The sequence below is a fragment of the Phocoena phocoena genome, chromosome 1 (assembly GCF_963924675.1).
Source record: "Phocoena phocoena chromosome 1, mPhoPho1.1, whole genome shotgun sequence".
NCBI classification, from domain to species: Eukaryota; Metazoa; Chordata; class Mammalia; order Artiodactyla; family Phocoenidae; genus Phocoena; species Phocoena phocoena.
In genome coordinates, this window is record NC_089219.1 from 181,677,187 (window position 1) to 181,700,305 (window position 23,119).

At 41.2% G+C, this 23,119-nt stretch overlaps 1 protein-coding gene across 1 annotated transcript in view; it reads right to left on the minus strand.

Annotated features, from left to right (window-relative positions):
* Nucleotides 1–365: 365 nt before the first annotated feature.
* Nucleotides 366–23,119, minus strand: part of ASPM (assembly factor for spindle microtubules) — a 67,648-nt gene continuing 44,894 nt past the window's right edge. The window contains exons 18-28 of the mRNA XM_065887027.1: nt 17,115–21,824; nt 13,586–13,752; nt 12,006–12,102; nt 10,468–10,677; nt 9,021–9,167; nt 7,990–8,178; nt 7,171–7,363; nt 6,886–7,040; nt 4,620–4,796; nt 3,196–3,362; nt 366–621 (exon numbers count right to left, since the gene is read on the minus strand). Of these exons, the coding sequence (XP_065743099.1) occupies nt 519–621; nt 3,196–3,362; nt 4,620–4,796; nt 6,886–7,040; nt 7,171–7,363; nt 7,990–8,178; nt 9,021–9,167; nt 10,468–10,677; nt 12,006–12,102; nt 13,586–13,752; nt 17,115–21,824 (6,315 nt within the window). The 3' untranslated portion in view covers nt 366–518. The remainder of the gene's footprint in view (nt 622–3,195; nt 3,363–4,619; nt 4,797–6,885; nt 7,041–7,170; nt 7,364–7,989; nt 8,179–9,020; nt 9,168–10,467; nt 10,678–12,005; nt 12,103–13,585; nt 13,753–17,114; nt 21,825–23,119) is intronic.

Sequence of the window (23,119 nt, forward strand, 5' to 3'; positions counted from 1 at the left end):
AGTCAGGAGTTTTTAATATATGAAGGGGTAGGCTGAATTTGTCTAATTTCCTCAGAGCGGCTCATTTGCCCATCTTGATGGTCCCATCAGTCAGGAAACAGGGGTGCTGTCTATGGCATCTGTGGGATTATTTTATCCTCACTTCTACGTGAGTTGGCAGAATCTTAAATTTTCAACGTTTGTTTTAGATAAATGCCTCAATTTACCTATAAAACAGGAATAATAAGCTAATCTTTTCTCTTTAGGAATACGATTATATTCAAACTAATATAATATTGTAAGACGACAGACATAGATAACAGTGTTGGAATCATGTCATGACATTAGTTTGTTATCTGCATAAAGCTATTAAATAAAAGAAACAAAGAATATTAAAAGTTTATTTGTTACATACCTCTTTTTAACTTTAATACAAAGTCAGATTTTAAAAGTTGTACAAAGCAAGCCAAAAGCACTTTCCATACATGTGATCAGCTTTCCTATTTCTTTTCCTGTACATACTGAGACGTTTGCCTTTGCTAATAAGGAATGCCAAGTGTGTCCATCACCATTTGAATAGCTTTCAGAGGATTCATGATTTCTTCCAAGTTATCTCTTCTCAAAACCCAATCCGGTTTAAGTCTGTGAGAAGAATAAAAACCTTGCATTAATCCAGTTCCTCTCTTAGAAGACTCACATCCATCGCTTTGTCTTAACTGAAATGTGGTCCCTCCTGGACGCATCACCTCCCTCACAGGCCCTCACGCAGGTGGGAGGCTTCATGTTATGGCCGTTTACGACTTTAGACTATTTCTCTCCATCTTCCCTGAAGGATGATCCTGGCTCCTTTGAAGCTCAGGCGATTCAGCTACCAAACCCCAGCGTTTTGTCTGTAAACCTGGTTCCTGGTCTTCCCTCAACTCCTGCCCCATCTCAGAACTTCAGCAGCCTTGTAGCTAAAGAGCCCACCCCTCACCTCTCCGTTTCTGCCCCCTTTCCTTTGGGTCCACTCAGCACACCCCCCGTCACACAATCACAAGACAGCCGCTGTCACCCTCAGAAAGTGCCCGGCCACCGACTGCTCAGTCTGAGCCTTCCAGCCCGAACCACCCCTTGGGGTTCATCCACGCCCTTTGACTTAATACTTCCACGGCTCACAGCTTCCTCCCACTGTGGTGTCCACTTCAGGGGACCTCAGCACGTGCCTGTCACCCAGCACAATGCTGGTCTCCTTTCCCTCCCATCTAGCTTGGGTCCCTCAGTATAATCTCCATTGCAAATGCCGTTAACGCCATTGTTGCTCTTCCCTATTGAATGCAACTGGAAAGCTCTATGTGGATTCCAAGTTGAATCCAGGCATCTGCCTTCTCCATTCCTGCACAGCTGGACGTTGCTAAAGAAAACCTGCACAACCAGGCTGGCTGATTTTATGCCAATGATTGAAATTACCTAGAAATTGCTTCCTTTCTCTTTCCCCAAGATGACTGTTTTCTTCTTTCCAAATGTCCCCTCCACACTGTCCCCCATCTGCTTCTGAGCTAATGTTTATGATCTCCTTCTTCACTGAGGAAATGGCATCACAGCCACCTTCCTCACATGAATCCCTACCACTATATGCACTTCCATCTTCCTGTTCTTTCCAGTGAAAATTCCGAACATCTATGAATTGGGGGGTGGTCAAACAGAGCGGGTATATATACCCCTACCGTGGAACAGCAGTCTGTGAAGAAAGAGATGCAATCTAAGCCATGCATCGACATGGATGAACCTCAAGAGCATTACGCTAAGTAAAAGAGTCCCGTCACAAGGAGCTACCTCTGTATGATTCCATTTATGGGACAAAGCAGAAAAGGCAAAACTAAAGGTACTGAACTCACATCAGCAGGTTCCAGAACCTAGGGGTTAATGGGAGAGAACTGACTGCAAGGGGGCACAAGGCAACTTTGTTGTGACAGAAATATTTTATCTCAGTGGTAGTGGTTTCACAACTGTATACGTTTGTCAAAACTCATTGAATTGCATACCTAAATAAAGGGTACATTTATACTGTTGGGAGTTTTACCTCAGAAAACCCGGACAGTGTCAAAAGGGGAGAAAAAAAAAAAGAGGAATCTACTCATTCATACGTTAATAGTTTTACAACGTAATTCATATTATAATATGCCAAGTCCTTAAATAAAAACCGTATGTAGAAATAGTTCCCATTAATAAATTTTAAGCAGACTATTTTTATGTTATACTGTAAAACATGCAAGAACAAAACTAATTTACAACTATTATACAGTTTATAATTATGAGTAATTATAAAGCTAACTGCTGTATAACCCAGGTCAAGAAATAGTGCATTGTCAGTGGTGCAGGATTTATACCTAGTAGACAATTGTCCAGTCATAGAAAGGAAGGAGAGAGAGGGAGAGAGAGGGAGGGGTTCTAATGATTCCTGCATCTAATTTATATCTCTAGACCATTTCCCTAATTTATATCTCTAGACTGTTTCTTCTGCCCAGAACCAGAGAGCAACAACGAATGTCCTTACAAGAGACACAGAGGAGGGAGAGGGAGAAGAAGCCCTGTGAAGACTTAGGCGGAGGACAGAGCTATCCAGCAACAAGCCAAGGACACTTAGCCACCAGAAACTGGACGAGCCAGGGAAGGATTACACCCCAGAGCCTCAGACCAGGTGAGGCCCTGCTGACAACCTTCATTTCAAACTTCCAGTTTCAAGAACTGTGAGAGAATAAGTTACTGGTGTTTAAGGCCACTAAGTTTGTGCTAGGTAACTAATACAAGGTCAAAAAGAACTTCTCTAGGAGGAGAAGTTTCAGGCATCAGGGTGATTATGCAAGGAGTTGGAGGTTGATGTTTTGGCCACGAGAGACCTTCGCCAGCTACCCAGTAGTGCAGCTTGTCCTACATGGAAGGGAAAAAATGATACGGCAAAGCTTATTCAGAGCTAATTATCAGCCTTAGCACGTACCTTGTTAGAACCAGGAATTTACCCAATAGCTACTAAATACTCTTGGCTGCAGTGTTATTACTTCATTAACTGCTGATATCGTCTCCTTTAGATTTACCAAAGATTTTCTTCTTGTTCACATGCTGTTTCTCCATTGTCAAGCACAGTCTCTTGCTCATAGTAGGTGCTCAATAAATGTTTGCTAAGTGGATGAATGAATGAATGGTGACACAAAACTATAGGGTACATTTACTGCTCACCTTGAAACCATTCTGGTTCTTACAGGCGTTTCTGGAATAAAGGAAATGCTCATAGATTTCTTCTTTTGTTTACAAAGGATTCTTTCAGTATTCACTTTATGTTTATGAGCTGTAAGTTTATAGAGACTATAAATACGGTCAACAACTTTGGACCTACTTCGAACATCCTACAAAAGAAAATGTGCATTTATTAAACTAATACGAATTCTATATCCCTTCTATGCTAGCAAAATCAATCACAGTATACAAACACTATGCAGTAAATTAAGAGCTTTTAACAATAAAAAAGCCGAGCTCTCCAAGTTCAGCAGTTAGATTGGTTTAAATTATGAATTTATAAGACAATTATGAAGAAGGCAAATATTCAAAAATTGTACACTTAACTCCATACTAAATAAAAAAGCAAACATTAAAGTCAATATACCTATTATACATGGTTACCAAGTCCTGTGAATTTTACCTTCTTCTTTTTTTTTTTTTTTTAAGAAGATGTTGGGGGTAGGAGTTTATTAATTAATTAATTAATTTTTGGCTGTGTTGGGTCTTCGTTTCTGTGCGAGGGCTTTCTCTAGTTGGGGCAAGCGGGGGCCACTCTTCATCGCGGTGCGCGGGCCTCTCACTATCGCGGCCTCTCCTGTTGCGGAGCACAGGCTCCAGACATGCAGGCTCAGTAGTTGTGGTTCACGGACCTAGCTGCTCCGCGGCATGTGGGGTCCTCCCAGACCAGGGCTCGAACCCGTGTCCCCTGCATTGGCAGGCAGATTCTCAACCAGTGCGCCACCAGGGAAGCCCCGAATTTTACCTTCTTAAAGTTTCCAGCGTTACCCACTTACCTCTGCCTGATGTGACCCCAGGTCAAGTACAGTCTCTTGCCCAGACCACTGTGTGTCTACACTTGCCTCTTTCCTTAATGGTGTCCCTATACCCACACGATCTCCCAAATCCATTCTTCGACCAGCAGCCAAAGTGATGTTAAAACTTAAACTGGAACATATCTCCTCGCTTAAAATCCTTCAGTGGTTTCCCACCGTTCTCAGGATAAAGGCCACAGTCCTGTCGTGGCCTGCAGTCACCCCTGCTGACTGTAACTCCTGGAGAGGATGCTCAGAGGCCTCACCGGAGAAACGCTTGTCACGTCTTTATGTCACAGCAGGGGGTGAGGAGTTGTGCACATCTGGATTTCTACCTTGCTGGGACAGCTGTTGCTTCTCTCAAGTACATGGGAGCTGGTTGCTCCTAGGGCTGTGATAAATTCTACTTCTAGAATTCAGCTTCTCTGACACATAAGAAACAACTCATATCAGCACAAAGAGCAGGTGTGAACACACGCAAAGCCCTATTTAAGTTGTGATAACTGCTTAAAAGTCTTGGACTTAAGAACATGTAAAGATAACCTCAAAGGAAAAAAACTGATGAATACTTACAGAAGCTCGATTTGTCCTCTTCAGTAAAACAGCTAACAAACAACAAGTTTTTGTGAAAATGCTTCTACTCTTGTCTGCAACTTTGTCACCGGGCTTTTCTTGGTACATTTGCAGAAGCTCCAGCAGTGTATCTACACAGTTTTCTACATCGTAAACTGCTGAAGTCGTTTTCTCATACTGGAAGAGAACAGAACCAAGTTACAAATTATAATAAACACAGATACTGGGCTGGCCAAAAGGTTCGTTCGGTTTTTTCCGTAAGATGGATCTAGTAGCATCAGTTTTCTTTAACTTCATTCAAAACAATTTTGTTAGATTGTATATGGCAGCTGTCATATCAGTGTGCATTTAAAAAAAGACTAATCAAAATTGATGAAGTTTTGTGTAGTTATTTTAATATTGAAGATGGAAGAAAAAAAGCAACATTTTCAGCATATTCTGCTTTATTATTTCAAGAAAGGTAAAAATGTAACCGAAATGCAAAAAAAGATTTGTGCAGTGCATGGAGAAGGTGCTGTGACTGATCAAACGTGTCAAAAGTAGTTTGTGGGGGCTTCCCTGGTGGCGCAGTGGTTGAGAGTCCGCCTGCCGATGCAGGGGACACGGGTTCGTGCCCCGGTCCGGGAGGATCCCACATGCCGCGGAGCGGCTGGGCCCGTGAGCCATGGCCGCTGGGCTTGTGCGTCTGGAGCCTGTGCTCCACAACGGGAGAGGCCACAACAGTGAGAGGCCCGCGCACAGCAAAAAAAAAAAAAAAAAAAAAAAAAAAAAAAAAAAAAAAAAAAGTAGTTTGTGAAGTTTCGTGCGGGAGATTTCTTGCTGGACGATGCTCCACGGTCGGGTAGACCAGTTGAAGTTGATAGCGATCAAATCGAGACATTAACTGAGAACAATCAGTGTTATAACAAGTGGGAGATAGCTGACATACTCAAAATATCCAAATGAAGCGCTGAAAATCATTTGCACCAGCTTGGTTATGTGAATCGCTTTAGGTCTACGTTAAGTTAAGCGAAGAAAACCTTCTTGACCCTATTTCCGCGTGCAATTCTCTACTTAAATGTAATGAAAACGTTCCATTTTTAAAACAAATTGTGACGGGTGATGAAAAGTGGATACTGTACAATAATGTGGAATGGGAGAGATCGTGGGGCAAGTGAAATGAACCACCACCAACCACACCAAAGGCCAGTCTTCATCCAAAGAAGACGATGTTGTGTATAGGGTGGGATTGGAAGGGAGTCCTCTATTATGAGCTCCTTCCAGAAAAGCAAACGATTAATTCCAAGAAGTACTGCTCCCAATTAGACCAACTGAAAGCAACACTCGACGAAAAGCATCTAGAATTAGTCAACAGAAAACACATAATCTTCCATGAAGATAACACAGGACCGCATGTTTCTTTGGTGACCAGGCAAAAACTGTCAGAGCTTGGCTGGGAAGTTCTGATTCATCCGCCGTGTTCACCAGACGTTGCACCTTCGGATTTCCATTTATTCTGGTCTTTACAAAATTCTCTTAATGGAAAAAGTTTCAATTCCCTGGAAGACTGTAAAAGGCACCCGGAACAGTCCTTTGCTCAAAAGGATAAAAAGTTTTGTAAACATGGAATTATGAAGTTGCCTGAAAAATGGCAGAAGGTAGTGGAACAAAAGGGTGAATACGTTGTTTGATAAAGCTCTTGGTGAAAATGAAAAATGTGTCTTTTATTTTCACTTAAAAACCAAAGGCACATTTTGGCCAACCCAGTACTTTAGAAACACCAACCAAAAAGGAAGCCAGACGTGATTAGAAGAGGTTCTGCTGTTCTGATACAGCGCAGTGTACAGGCTGTCAGCTCCGGAGGGAGATGGACATGAACCCTCCACCACTGACCACACGCTGGTCCTCGGGCGAGGACCTTACCTCCTGTAAAGACGATTATCCCTTCACTACAAAATGGGAAGGGTAATACCATAAGAACCATCTTAGAGGATGAATGGGAGGACTAAGTTAAATGATGCATGAAAAGAACTAGCACATAGTTAGCAAGGCCTTAACTAACTTGCTGTTATTCATATTATAAAAACAGGAGAAATAAATCATAAAAAATTATAGTTTCTATGTACAGTTATGTTAACAGAGTGAACATTCCCCCCCGAAGACTCTGGCACATAGTAAATGAACTTTAACTCGGGGATCTGAGTTCTCGTGATGAGCAAGCATAAACCTAACTTGCTAGGGGAGGTTTCTTGACCAAGGAACTCTTCATTATCAAGACGGAAGCTACCTTGGCGACGTTAAGCAAGACCTGCACAGCGTATCCGATGACCTCCATACAAGGGACACTACGGTTACAGCTTCGGATCAAGACGAATATTTTAGAAATTGCTCCACTCTGGGCCATATTCTCACAGCAAAGTGAAGACAGTCCAGTAACTACCTCTGAAAGGGGGGAAAAAAAGAGATACATTCACAGCAACAAAATCAGTATCGTATTATTATATTCTTTGTACGACTCAAGGGTAAAAACGCATTTCTAACCCTATACAAGATATTGTTAAAACCAACTAACCCAGGTGCTTTAGAGCCTCAAGAATAGCGGAAAGGTACTTGTATGTCAGGAGATAGTGCAGGGCAAGTGCGGTTCTGTGGTAGAGCTTGTTTTCTTCTCGAATCTCCCGGTTAACACACTGAAGTCTCTGTCGAATGGCTTTAATTTTTGTACAATCATTTTTCTTCCTCCAAGAATATCCTCTCCATAACGCCTTAAAGAGACAAACCAGTAACTTTAAGATTACAACCTCTGATGTTGTGGACTTAACATCTACATCTACTTCCACAAAGTAAATGTTTTCAGTAAAATTATATGATGTGATCTTTGCAACTACAACTTCAATTCAGGTTCTAATAAATAGCAAAAGCAATTTTTCTAGGAAGAAATACATATAATATTCCTGTATATAAGTTAAAGCATCATTCACTGGCCAAAGACGGCTAAATCGATTCAAAAGGCAAAAATGCTTTTGCATCGTTCAGTCATCAACTTCCTCTCTGGAATGTGAAAATAAAGGGCTTAACAATGAAATTATGGTAGCATAGTGCATATGAATTATTCTATTGGCCAATCTCAGCTTTTTAAAATGAGCATGACTGTGCTTTTTAAAATGTTAGATATTGGGGATTCCCTGGCGGTCCAGTGGTTGGGACTCGGCGCTTTCACTGCCGTGGCCCGGGTTCAATCCCTGGTTGGGGAACTAAGATCCCGCAAGCAGTGAGGCGCAGCCAAGAAATAAAATACATAAATAAAAATAAAATTCAATAAAATGTTATATATCGTGTAGATGAATTACAAACCAAAGTCTTGAACTAAAATCATAATATTTTCAGTTACCTGGATTTTAGTGACTCTATTATTAAGCTTTTCCTGCTTTTTACGGAGGAGGAAACGGCGTACGGCTTTCTGTATCACTGATGCAGCCCTATTTTGCTGGCTCATACGTTCTTGAGCTTCATTCTGAATTTTCATGAAGCGATGTTTCTGAAGAAACCTCTTATGCTGTAATCTTGCTCGAAACCATCTCTGTTTAAAACATATGAATAGTTTTTTTACTTCAGGTTTCTAAATGAAATAAATAGAACATTTATTGAAATATCTTTCAACCCTCCCCAGTGGCATTACACTTCCACTCTAGTTGGTGCAGAAAATTCCAGGCCACAGTGGGTTTAAGTGTGTGTCTGTGTGTGTGTGTGTGTGTGTGTGTGTGTGTCTGAGAATTTAACCCTGCACAACATATTCCTCATTTCATAAATGATATAAATCTTTTCAAGCTGTATATTATTCTTCAATTTGTTTCTTTACTCAATATTTTACATGTAAGTATATTAACATATACTGTACAAACAGGATTCTCATCCAGAATACATAAAGAACTCCTATAATCATTAAGGAAAATAAAACACTCAACAGAAAAATGAGCAAAGTATGTGGAAAAAAAAATTTTAAAAGCATACCGTACAGATAAGAATTTGAATAACCAACACAGAGGAAAGATTTTTTAGAATTGCTAGCAATCATAGGAAATCCAAACCAAATATGAGATGTAATTTGCCATTCATCAAAATGACAAAATCACAAAGTCTTGTAATGTCACGGGTTGGCAAGGAGGTCGAGAGAGAGACAGGTGCCCTGGGTGTCGCTACATGAGGGGTGAATGCGTACAATGTGCCAGAGGATAACCCACAGCCTTAGTCCTGAGCCATAAAACGCAACTCACTTCTAAGCCGGCCAACCACCCTGATGGCCACATGGCAAAAGCTAAATACTACATAACTTTAGCAGGGGTATTTGGGAATTGTTTATGAAATATTAAAAAGTTTCAAACAAAAATTATGTCATAGTTTTACTGCAAAGGAAAAGCTAACCTGAATACAGATGGCTGAGTTAACCTGTTTATCATCAGCATTCTTCAGAGCCCTGTGAAGTCTGTACGCTCTTTGAATTCTAAGAGCAGACAGGTGATAAAAGGCAGCTGCTGTGAAGAGCCTCATTTTGGCTCTCTGTTCTAAAATCTAAAGGAGAAAAAAAGATTAACAACCAAATAGTTGACTCTTAAGACAATCAACCAATGTTTATTTTTGTATATCCTTAGTACCAAATTATATAAATTAGCAACAGTAAACTAACTTGTAACTATTAAAATTATCTACATTGTAACCTGAAGTAATTATACTCCTTTACTATACAATACTTTCAATGGTGTAACCCCTAACTGAGGATATAGAAAGCACAATTATATTTGGGTACTTCACTCCAGAATTTAACTAGACTACCCAAGGGCAGCTAGATAAGGCTTTGAAGGTACTAATTTTAATGGGAGAAGTCTAGGAATAGTAAACTGAGAAAGGGTTAGAGAGCTCCAAGCAGAACCGTTGAAGATGGTGACGTTAAATCGGGCAAACATTTGACCCGACTTCTCCAGTAGTGGTCTCGCCACATCCAGCACAAGACTTCTGCAGCAGAAGCTCCCTCCAGGGAGGGGCCTTTGGCCTTCAGAGTTTCAATTTATACTCAGTGAACAAAACACGAAAGATTTCTCCTTTAATTATTTTCTGTTTACCACTGCTTCATGTATTGGATGCCCAGAACGTCAAGAATTCCCTAGGGAGGATTCTCTCCTGCTGAAGGTGTGGAAGTTATCAACGTAATGGTCCTACAACCCCTGAGAGAGTTGCTTGGTGGTAGCAAAAGGTGACTTGAATAACAACCTCCTTCACGTGTGGGGAGGGGGAAGGAGAAGCTGGGACAAAGTGAGAGAGTGGCATGACTTATATACACTACCAAAAGTAAAACAGATAGCTAGTGGGAAGCAGCAGCATAGCACAGGGAGATCAGCTGGGTGCTTTGTGACCCCCTAGAGGGGTGGGATAGGGAGAGTGGGAGGGAGACGCAAGAGGGAGGAGATATGGGGATGTATGTATGTGTATAGCTGATTCACTTTGTTATAAAGCAGAAACTAACACACCATTGTAAAGCAATTATACTCCAATAAAGATGTTAAAAACTTAAAAAAAAAAAAACTCCTTCACATGTGGAGCCCTCCTCATACTTCAGTTCCTTTGTTAAGATTTATTACACGAGAAAAGTTATTTTGCATTTTTGGTGAGCATCTATGGGAAATAGGATCATAGAACAAAAATCTATGGCAACCAGTGATCTTGTTCCATGGGGCTCTTCAGAAGCTGAATAAATTCTAGTTAATGGTTTTATCAGTTCTGAAATTATTCGCCAAAATCTCAAATTTCTTAACACAATTTAGCATCAGGTATTTCCACTTCATAAGACTGAGATATCCTACTTAAAAATACTTACCCTTTTTCTTACTAACCAACCACGCACCAGTGCTTGTAGAACAACTGTAGATTTTTTTAATTCAACATATTTTATCCTTTCACACTTCCCAGTCTTCCTGGCTCGTATGTATCTTTGTATGGTCAAAGCAGCTGATTTCTGCTGGAGAAAGACCTGCCTTCCTTTATATCCTCTGAAATTTGCTTGGATCAAACAAGCAGCTTGATATCCCTATAAGGAAAAATTTGCAAGTGACACTAATAGATAGAAATAATAGTTCAAACCCACTGGAGGTTCTGGAATTTCTCAATGAAAAATAAGATGGTATAATTATGATTTTTTTTTTTTTTTTACATTTTTAGTTTAAGAATGTTATATGTTTCACAGATTTTGAAACCCACAGAGGGCTACAGCTGAAAATGAAGCTTTTATGAAGGTGCAAACCAGGGACCATAGATACCTGGTGTTTCTTCCCTCCCTTCCTCTTGATACTTTTCATTGTGAATGAGCAAAGGACTAGTATTACTACAGGACAAATGCATTTAATACAAAAGCTAGCTACACTCTAGAGAACAGAATGGGCATTGTAAGCAGCTGTGAGGGAAGCTGTCTGCTGCTTCAAGAACCAGTGTACTCCCAGCACATCTTAGATTCCTCAATTCTAGAACATCCTGACAATCAAATTCCAAGACACATAAAGCATCTGGATTGAAACGAAAACTAGGTTTGTTTTACAACATAGACCCCCCCACCTACTAGCTGAGTGACTTTGAGCAAACCCCTTTATCTCTCCAGACCTCAGTTTACTCATCCGTAAAATGGGAATGCTGATAATAGCTACCTCACAGAGTTATCATGAGGATCTGATTAGTAAATATTAAATATTAAATATTAGTAAATATATAATAGAAGGTGTAATAATAATAGTGTGTATATAATCATACATAGTGAATATGAACATCAAAATTTACAAGTAAAATTTTAATTTTGATTTCTTTAATAAAAGACCATAGGTACCACCATCGTTCTAGAACCAATGTTAAATATTTTAAATAGATTACCAAGTGTGGCTTAAAGAGTATGTGTTGACTCATACAGACAGGATATGCTACATCTATTATGATTTTCTTCAAATAAATCACTTCAAATTGGGTTTGAGAATATGTTATAAAAACAGATACACAAACAAAAATACAAATAGTATTTTTATGAGTGAAAAAATTTTTTTTTTTTTTTGCGGTATGCGGGACTCTCACTGTTGTGGCCTCTCCCATTGTGAAGCACAGGCTCCTGACGCGCAGGCTCAGCGGCCATGGCTCACGGGCCCAGCCTCTCCGCGGCATGTGGGATCTTCCCGGACCGGGGCACGAACCCGTGTCCTCTGCATCGGCAGGCGGACTCTCAACCACTGCGCCACCAGGGAAGCCCGAGTGAATATAATTTTTAATTGACTGCAATGATGTGTTTAAAGCAAATGTATAGTTAGATCTTTAAATCATTTTTTGTCTTCTGTTTTTTAAAGTAGTTCTTTACATATGAATTGTTTTTTTAACACCTACTTTTGTCATTAAGAATTGCTCGTGAGCTGTTCTTCCAGAAAGTACAGCTCTCCATTTTCTCTGAATGATGATTGTTGATGCTCTCACGTTCAAAAACCTAAAAAGTGATTATTGGAAAGTAATTTCAAATTAACTCATTTAGTAAGTATTCATTGCCCACCCCCTATAAATACTAGAGGAGAAAGAAAATATAAGAAAGGCAATGAGAGAATAAAAAAAAGTAGAAAAGGATAATTCATACTTAGGTTCTAGCAATCAGAACTTTACAAACACACACACACACACACACACACACACACACACACACACACGGTAACACAATGCAAAACAAGTTTTACAATTGGCAATATTTCAGTGGTCAAGAAATACTAAGTTCTAAAATGACAAAAAATTCTGAACGGGATCAGAAGAAAGTAGGATTAGCCAGATCTAGACAAAGCCTAGATAAAGGGGAGGTGGTAGAAAAAATGGTAGAGAATAAAGTCTGAGTCTACACTGTCAGCGAGTCTTTGAGCAGACAGGTGTGGCTGAGAAGACAGCCTGGGAGGGTGGAGTGGCATCAGGCAAATGAGAAACAAACACCCGTTTGAAAGGAAAGATGGCATCATCAAAAGATTTAAAAAGGAATATTCTGTAAACAGAACTGGAGAAAAATTTTAAATGTGAGGGCTAGAGATTAAACTTTAGGCGTCAACATAGCAGTGACAACAATCGAGAATCGGCAGGCTCTTTCATCTGTTCACGGTCCTGTGGAAAAGGGAGAGAGATTAACCTATGTCATGTCACCACTTTTCCTAGAAAGTAAGGCTGAATATCAATGGGAAAAACTGGATACTGGTCCTTAATAGCTGAGAGCAGCAATTATATTTTTATCTGTTAAGCCCTGACTCTGCCCATGGGATTGATCAAGAAACGCTTGTAACACTAGCGTGCTCTCCCAAAACGATCTTTAAAACCATCACTGATATAATACTCAACAATTCTGGGAACTGAAGAAAAAATTCTTACACTATGAAATAAAAAAATAATATAGACTATCTGGTAAGAGCTTCTGAAAATGTGTTTAAAAGAAATGAACTAGGAATAGGGAAATACGAGTAACATAGATAAGTTGATAATTAGGTCTTTGTCATTAAGGATAGAGTACAGGGGTTAATACAAAGAAAAAAAAGCATAAGAAAACAAATGTTGCCAGTAGCTAAATCAACAGACAAAATGGACCCGTGCACTAACAAGGAAAACAAGACTTACTAGATCATTTTATTAACTTGCCATCCTCAGTCCCTACTGAGTCCCTCATCCTTATGAACCTGAGTTAATCAAGTTTAATATTTTCTCCTGGATTATACCATCAAGGCTGTATCTCAAAAAATAAGACAGTCTCAGAGATAATTTTGTTACATTATTGCAGGAAACACCAGCAAACCATACAAATTAAGCATAGCAACTATTTAAGAGAAAACCCAACAAGCAGTATTACTTGACACACGGACTTGGTTACGGCACATGCGCGCGTGCGTGCACCGCCCCCCCCCCCGCCCCACCACACACGCTCTCGCCCACGCAGCTGACACATTTACCGTCTTCTCTGCAGTTTGGTACAGAAGCAACCCTGAATGATTCTAACAGCTCTTAACACAGCCAGATAGTCTTTACGTGCTTTCCAACACCTGTACCAGGCTTGAATCTTGCAGGCAGCTTTCACTTCACGTAAATATTTCCTGGCTTTATGTCTCCTCCACGCAGTCTATTAAACATATAAACATAACAAATATGCAATGAGATGTCTAATTTTTTTTTGTAAACTGGAAGACTCAGTATTGATAACAGTTAATATAAGGTCAAGCAGACAGGATCAACTGCAGAAATGCAGTCACACCCCAGCTCCACTGTGGGACTCGCTCACTCCTTACACGTGAGCCCTTTGAGAACAGCGGGCTGACCTGTGACCTCCTACTACCTGCTTCAGCACATACCCTGCGGCTGGCTGCTGGCTAAGCCCAACACAACCCTGAAAAGTATTTAAATTGTAAGATGCACGCAAAGCCTGGGAAGCCAGGTGTGTGCACTGCCCTCACCTTCTCAGTCCATGTGAAGGAACGAAAGGAAATGAACACACTGATGCCTCCAATTCCAGGGAAGGGACGGGAATTCTTCCCACTGCCCTCCCCACCCACTGCAGACACATCCTGGCTTCTGGGTCCATCCTGTTGCAGAATCCTGAGGGCACCCATCTACCTGAGGACCACCAGAGTTTCCGACTTTGGCAACCTTGCGGCTGACTAGAAGCTTAAGTAACAGCTACAACTTCGTAAGTGCTTAGTGCTATACTAAGCACTATAATTCTTTACGGTAACATAGGTAGGCAATACTATTATCTCTAATTTAGAGATGACAACAAGGAAGGCCCAGGGGGACTGACACCGGTAAAATTACTTGTTGATGTCACAGGTAATAAGTGACAGACATATCTCATTTAATCCTTATAAATATCTTGTGAGATGATTATTAAGATCTCTATACAAAACGGAAATTAACGTCAAGAGACTTGATACCACATAGCCAGTAAGTGATAGAGTCAAGATTTGAACCTGAGTCTATCTGACTTCAAAACACCTACGGCAAAGACAATAGCTCCACCTAACATGGGGATCAGGCTCTAAATTCAGTTGACAGGCAAGAATGATATATATGGTCAAACTGAACACTTGTGATGTCCTTAACTCAGAGTATTTCTATATGGTTTTTATGTAAACAAAACCGAATACCAACATAGTAGTATTCATAGTGGAAGCCAGGTATCAGTACTTTTAAAGATTCCAAAGTGATTCCAATGTGTGCTAAAGTTTAAGACCACTGGTTGGTATGTGTTAAAAACTAGATGTGCAACATGCACTTTTATAATTTAGTTATATAAAAGAAAAAACAGGGCTTCCCTGGTGGTGCAGTGGTTAAGAATCCACCTGCCAATGCAGAGGACATGGGTTCGAGCCCTGGTCTGGGAAGATCCCACATGCCACGGAGCAACTAAGCCCGTGTGCCACAGCTACTGAGCCTGCGCTCTAGAGCCCACAAGCCACAACTACTGAGCCCGCGAGCCACAGGTACTGAAGCCCGCACGCCTAGAGCCTGTGCTCTGCAACAAGAGAAGCCAGCACAATGAGAACCCCGCGCACCGCAATGAAGAGTAGCCCCTGCTCGCAGCAACTAGAGAAAGCCCCTGTGCAACAACAAAGACCCAGTGTAGCCAAAAATAAATAATTTTTAAAAACGCCCAAAAAAACAACTAATTACTAAAAAGAAAAAAAAAGAGAAAGAAATAACAGTTGAATTTTCCTAAGATTGTTATTTTGGCTTTTCTAACATAACCCCAACTAACACACGCGCTTGACACCCACCAGTCCTTGACTCCTGGCAGCGTCTGGAACTTGAGTGCTCCTTTCCTCCTCCCTCAACCCTTGGTTTCTTTATACCACAATCTTTAGCTTTCTTCGTTCCCTCTTAATACCATGTGTTGGCTTCTCCTCTCAGCACCCCTGAATTTTGATGCTCTTTAGGGCTCTGGTCCTGGGCCCTCTTCTTTTGCCCACTTCATGCATTCTCCCTAAGTGATCCGCTATCTCCCACAAGTTCAGTTATCAGTGTACGCCAACAACGTAGAAGTCAAATTCCAAAATCCGTACTGCTGTCTGAATTACAACAAACATAGCAGCTGCCCCGCTGGACGTGTGGTGGTCACGTCAGCTTCACGTACCCCAGGCCGAGCTCATCGGGCTCCAGACCTGCTCCTCCCGTTGTTCCCACGTCAGTGAAGGGTGCAATCTGCTGGGTCACCTCAACCATAAAGATGGCTTGGCTCCTTGTTGGCGCTCTATACGAGGGCAATCCCATCCTCCACTCACACTGACCCTGACAACCCTGCTGTCAAACGGTGGTTCACTTTCCCTGACCTACTGCCTGCAGTCTCCTGGCTAGCCGCCCGGCATCCAGTTCAGTCCATCTTCCACATCCCTGCCTGAGTAATTTTTTTTTTTTTTTTTTTTCGGTTGTACCACATGGCTTGGGGGAATCTTAGTTCTGTGACCAGGGATTAAACCCGGGCCATGGCAGTGAAAGGGCTGAGTCCTAACCACTGGACCGCCAGGGAAATCCCATCTGAGTAATTTTTTAAAAAATAAACTATGATTCTGGTCTTCTCCTACTTAAACTCCTCTAGAACTTCTTTTAGTCCAGAGGGTAAAGAATAAACTTTTTCTGTCTTACACAGCTGCCCACATCTCGCTCCGTGGATCGCATCCTGATCGCAGGTCCCCCTTTACTGCACTCCTGTTCTCTCTCATTTTTGAACTCTGTGTTACCTCCTACAGCTGGAATACTCCTGCCATACATTTTACTTGGCCGTTTCCAGTTCATCCTTCAGCTTAACATCTCAGCTTAAATCACTGGGACTAGCTTAGGTTTCTCTCCTCTGCATTCCCAGCAACATACATTTCTCATTCTGTATTATCATGAAGAAATTTCCATACACTGAGGTATGGGCAAGTCATTCTGGCTAATACAGGATTTAATTTGAACTTTATGTTAACTAGAACAGCCTCTTTTGTGGCCTATTAAACATATACTGTGTATCTGCTTTAACCATTAAAGAAAAGAATGCATTTAAAAATCAAAATGGATTAACTGTGGTTCAGGCATCCACAGTGGAGCCGGGTGGCCATTGTGGATGTGGTTTCAGACACGTTCCCACATCACTGAGAACTTGAACTGTATCAGACTCAAGGACACCACCAGCTGTTCTCTAAAACAATATCTGCTCACAGCTGCCAGCTGCAACCTGATGGTCTCAAGGTCTCTGCTTTTAACTGTGCAACCATAGTTGCAACAAGCTTAGGGTGTCACACTCAGAACAATCCCAGTTCTGTGCCGTCTTCGGTGAATTATTTTTGGCACCCTTTGCCCAACCTCAAAAATGTTCCATTTTGGAAGGTAAATGAAAAGGCCACGTAAGCTAAGTATTAATCTTTACAACCTGCTTAAGCTCATTTTATAAATTCTAAGAAATACTGGTCAAAGAAAGAATGAAAGCTTTATATTTCAATATATAAATACCTGGATTTTTATGGTGCTATCTTTAATTTTCTGAAACTTCCGTTTCTGTATAAATCCTTCCATTCTAGCTTGAATAACGATAACACTGCTTCTTATTTGTAAATAAACTTCTCTTTGACGTTTTGCAGACAAAAAGGCTCTGTGGTGATTTTGTAAAATGACTGCTGCTTCTCCATACAATGAAAACTGTTTTCTGGTTTGCCTTTTCCTGAAATGCCGCTGTAAAGTGACAGCCGCCCTTTTCTGCTGAATGAATCTTCTTCGATACACAGCCATCTGAAGGAAGGACTGAATTCGCACGGCAGCCCGCTTGTGCTTTTCCAATCTTCTTGTGACCATTTTACGAAAAGCTTTTTGAATTGTCACTGCAGCCTTTCTTTCAGAAGGATACTCTGCTTCCTGTAAGGGACCAACCAGAGAAGCTTTACACTGCCTTTGAACCGTAAGTGCTGGGCTTTGGCCAGCTTCATACTGAGTTTCAGTTCTGTGACAGCAGAATGCAGATTGGGTAGCAGGGACTGCCATTTTTACTTCGGGCATGTTTTTAAATTTCTGTCTAACTTTCATGCCGCTAAAAGCAGCCTGAATAGGTCTTACAGATTTCTGAATGGCTAAACATTTTTTTCTTTCCATTTTTACTCTGGCGTACGACCTGTAATAATTCTGTATAACAACAATTGCCATTCTCTTTGCCTGATAATCCATTCTGGCCCTGTACATTCGGTAGAATGACTGAATTCGGGTGGCAGCCAGGTGCATGAGTTGGATACCCCTTCGTGCCTTAAAGCCTCTGTAGTAAGACTGTATACAAATGACTGCCTGGGTTTGCACTGCAACTAGTGTTCTGTACCTTCTTTGAACAAAAACTGCCTTTGCTCTAAAGTGGAGATGGTGCTTCCTTGTTTTAAAGGCTCTAAAATGCTTCTGAAGAGTAATGGCAGCCTGATGCCGCTTTTCCTGAATCTCTCTCCTTATAATCATATCCTGAAAGTCTGCTTGGACACAGGTTGCTGCTTTCTTGAGTGCATTGTGTTGAAGAGCTTTCTTTTTATTGGCTCTATATCTTTCTTGTATTACTTTTGTAGCCCACTGAAGCTTTTGGTAGAAAAAATACTGCCTGTACATTCTGTATGTGCTTTGTATTATGACAGCAGCTCTGTGCTTTTCCCTTAAAAGCTGTCTTGCTTTCATCCCCTTATAGGCAGCCTGAATGACCACTGCAGAATGCCTTTGTTGGACATAATGCTCTCTTTGCAATTTTGCAGCTCTGTATGCTCGGTAATGTTGCTGAATGAGAATCGAGGCGTGTTTCCAGGTCTGAAAGGTAAGGTGTGTTCTGTGCATTCTGAAAGTTGCCTGGATGAGGGCTGCGGCCCTGTGCATCTCCTGTAACTTCTTCTTTGCCATCAGCCTTCGGTAAGATGGCTGGATTGTAATGACTGCCTTCTGTAACTCCAAGAATTGGTGCAAGTGATGTTTGGCACAAATGGTGGCTCGATATTTCCTCTGAACAAAAATAGCTGCTTTCTTGAGGGAAAGGAACCTTTTCCTCATCACTAAAGATCTAAACCTGCTCTGAATCAGGGTTGCAGAGGCATGCATCCTTTTCAAATGTCTTCTGGCTTGCATACCCCTGAATGCAGCCTGGAGGACCACAGCAGAGTGTCTTTGCTGGAGGTAGAGCTGCCTCTGCAGCAGTTTGGCCCTGCTTGCCCGGTATTGCTGCTGGATGACCCGCGAGGCATGCCTCCAGGCCTGGTATCTCACATGTGCACGGTGCCTTCTGAAAGCCGCCTGGAGAACGGTAGCAGCCCGGTGCATCTCTTGCACCTTCTTCCTCACCACCCACCCTCTGTACCAGGACTGGATTTTGAGGGCTGCCTTTTGTAACCGTAGTAACTGTTGTAAGCGATGCTTTGCGCAAACATTTGCACGATATTTTCTCTGAATCCACACAGCGGTATTCCTGAGAGACAGGAATCTCCTTCTCATCATCAGAGTCCTAAATCTCCTCTGAATCATAGCCGCGGCTGAGTGCATGACTTTTAAGTGTCTTCTAGCTTCCATCCCCCTAAAAGCAGCCTGAATGCAGATTACGGAATGTCTCAGTTTGTTATACCTTTGAAATTGTATGTTCCTTTCCCTCACTGCCCGGTACTTTTGCTGCACCAATCTTGTCACCTTCTTCAACTTATTAAAATAAGCTTGTTGTCTGTGCCTTCTGTAGTGGGACTGGATGAGTGTTGCTGCGGTCTGCATCCTTCTCAGGGTCTGTCTAACTCGTCCTCCTCTGAAACTGGCCTGGAGAATGGTAACAGCTTTCAAAGTTGTCAGGTACTTTGCACGTTGAGTTCTACCCTGATGATACGCTCTGTACCTTACCTGAATTATGACGGCTGCTGTTCTCATTTGATGATATCGCCTCCTTGATTGCTGCATTTTAAACACGGCTTGAATAAGAGTGGCCGCTGCATGCAGGTGCTGAGTCTGTCTTCTTACTGTAACACCTCTATAAACAGCTTGGATTTTCACAGCCGCCTTCTTTAAAGTAAGATATTCCTTACGCTGACGGTCTGCAATTTTAGTATCTCGATACCACCTCTGAATTATAACAGCTGACGCTCTGTAGGTGGCGTACTTCTTTTTGGTTTGGTAAGCTCTGTAACTAGATTGTATAGCGGCTGCCGCCTTGTGGTGCTCCTTTATTTTTTTCCGCACTCTCATACCTCGGTAAGCTGACTGTAGGATTACTACTGCTGCTTTGGTTTCCAAATACAAATGATGCTGTTTTCTCCCAGTACTGTAAGCCCGATAGTACATTTGAATCAGACAAGCCGCTTTTTTCATGATTTTCCACTTCTTTCGCTGCACGTACATTCGGTAGCACGACTGTATGAGGACAGCACATTTGTGTTGCTTCTGAACCTGTCTTCTCGCTGCTCTGCCCCTCCACGTGGACTGGAGCATCACTGCTGCAAGGCGGAGCGCAGTGTACTCCAACCGTTCCCTCCTCCCTGCAGCCCGCGCTCTCAGATGTTGCTGGATGACGGATGTTGCCGTTTTCAACAACCCGAACTCTTTCTGGGCCTTGGCCATTCTGAAAGCAGACTGAATCTTCACTGCAGCTTGATGTTCCCTTCTGATCTGCTTCCGAACTTTCCAGCCACGGTAAGCGGACTGTAGAGAAATCACAGCTGCCCTTGTCTTTAAAAAATGTGTTCTTATGTCAGAAGCAGTCTTGTGTGTCCTGTACCATCTCTGAATCTTGAGAGTAGACTGAAGCACCGATTGATATTTCATCCTCTTACTGTAGCCTCTAAAGGCAGTTTGAATTTTAAGAGCAGCTGTAGATTGTTGTTTGATTAGCTGGCGTACCTTATAACCTCTGTAAGTGGCCTGCAAGCAGATAACTGCTCTTTTGACTTGCAAGAAGTTCTTCCTCTGATTGACCTGCGCTTTGTATGCACGATAGTAACTCTGAATGACAACAGTTGCTTTATAGATTTTCAGGTAGTACAGGCGCATCTTTCTCATCCTGAAATGAGACTGTAGTGAAACAGCAGCTTTTCTCTGCAACCTCACTTGCTTTCGAACCAGGTACCCTCTGACAAAAGCTTGCAGTTTGATGCAAGATGCCCGCATGTGTTCTTCTCTCTTTAGTGCAGCTGCTCTTAAATGTAAATATTGTTTACGAGTTTGCTTCATCTTGACAATGGATTGTAACTTCACTGCAGCATTTTTTAGCCTCAGAAAATTTTTTCTGGAAACATAAGCCCTGTAATATGATTGAATCCTTATAACAGACGTGAGGATGTGAATAAACTTTTTCCTGGCCTGCACCCCTCTAAATGCAGACTGCAGAACAATGACAGCAGATCGTGTCTTCTGGTAAGAAGCTAGAACTTTCTTGGCTGAAATGTAAGCTCGAAAATGAATCTGAATTACAAGGGCAGCTTTCTTCATCTTCTTATATTTCTGTAGTTGTTGATGCTTCCTTATGTGTGCCTGCAATCTGATAATATTTTTCTTAAGGTTTAGAAATCGAAGTCTGTCCTGTCTCATTCTCCAGTATGACTGAAAGACACAAGCAGCGGTGATCTGTTTGCGTAACTTACGAGCTTTCATTCCCCTGAAAGCGGCCTGTAGTCGGATGGCTGCAGCCCGTTTCTGCAAATAGCTGGTGCGCTCAACCTTTCCTTTCAGATATGCTTTGTAGTACTTCTGGAGAGAGAGGATAGACTCTTTTTTCCTTTTATATAACTTTTGGGCTTGAAAGCACCGAAATCTTGTCTGAATGATGACAACACAAGATCTAATATGAATGTATTTCCGTAATTCTCTCTGCATCCTGTACCAGGATTGTATGACCATGGCAGCTTTCTCTTCTTTAACCTGTTTCCTGACACACCGTTCTCTAAAAGCTCTTTGCAGTGTTATTGCAGCTTCTGTTTGTAGCTGCATTTTACGTTGCCTCCATCTTCTGAACGCAGACTGGATTATAAGGGTTGATGATCTTAGCATTTCATATCTCTGTTGATCCTGCTTTCTTCTTGAACAAGCACGCCAATGCTTCTGAATTGTAACTGCAGCCCAAAGGTATCGTTTGTAAGAAGCAACAGCAATGATCATTCTTATCCTAGATTGCAGGATGATTGAATAATATTTCAGCTTCAGAAACTGTTTTCTAGTGGAATATCTTCTCCAATATCTCTGAAAAAGGTAAGAAAGGACACAAAGTAAAATAGACACATCTTTCTATACTTAACATCCTTGAAAGTATTAACGTTTCTAACATTTTGCTTAAAAACAAAGACGTTAATTTTAAAAGCAATATATTTTTAAAGAAGATACTTCTCTCTTTTGTTTATAGTTTAGTTTCTATGTTGATACAACTGTAGCCAATCCAAACTAATGATATTTATATGGCATTTGTATTCAGGAGACATAAGAAATATAAACAAGTTTATGCTATATTAGAGTAATATATTAGAAGATTTTAAATGAAACTATAGTAATATTCTGCTATCTATTGATTCTAAGTAATTTCCTATGAATGTATCTCTGGATCTTATATTTTCCCCTTTTATCAAGGTTGCTAAGCTATCTTATAATGATTGAAAACTGTTTATAGGAGGGACCCTGTGTTACAGGCCTGGTAACATCAACACAGGATTTTGAGAAATATCACTGAGTCACAGCACTTTCTGAGTCAGTATTTTCATTAAGAATAAAATTTAGGAATTATAGATACATGGTTAAAAAGTAGGATTCTGGAAAGACTTGAGAAGTAATAAAGCTTTTTCCTCTTGCTTCCTTCCCAACCACCCCACATTCCCTAACTCCTTAGTTATCCCAGCAACACGCGAGCTACAAAGTCTCAAGCGGATCCTGGCTACTGGTCAACAAGCTCTGAACGTTCTTCTCACAATAAGACCATTCCTTTGTCCAAAACACTCCAAATATTGCTAAGATGTGGCGGGGACTAATGGAAGGATTAAAAGTCTCAGAAAAAAACCATCAAAGATACAACTAAGAACCAAATGGGAATATTAGAACTGAAAACACAATAACCAAGACAACAGCAACAAAAAACCTCACTGGCATGGCTCAGTAGCAGAATGGAGATGACAGAAGAATCAATGAACTTGGAGATCAATACAAATTCTCTAGGCTGAACAAGAAAGAAAAAAAATGACTGGGGAAAAAAAGAGAAAGAAATGTCTCAACAAACTAAGAGTAGAGGGGAACCTCCTCAGAATAATAAGAACATTTACACAAACCTACAGCTATCATCAGATTTAACAGTGAGAAACTAAATGCTTTCCCTCTTAGACCAGGAATAATACAAGGATGTATCCTCTCACCAAGCCTATTTAGCATCTACTAGAGGTCCTGCCTAATGCAATAAGAAAAGGACATAAAAGCTATGCAGACAGAGAAGAAATAAACCCTTTTTTTGTTCATAGATGACATGATCATTTATGTAGAAAATTCAAAGAAATGAC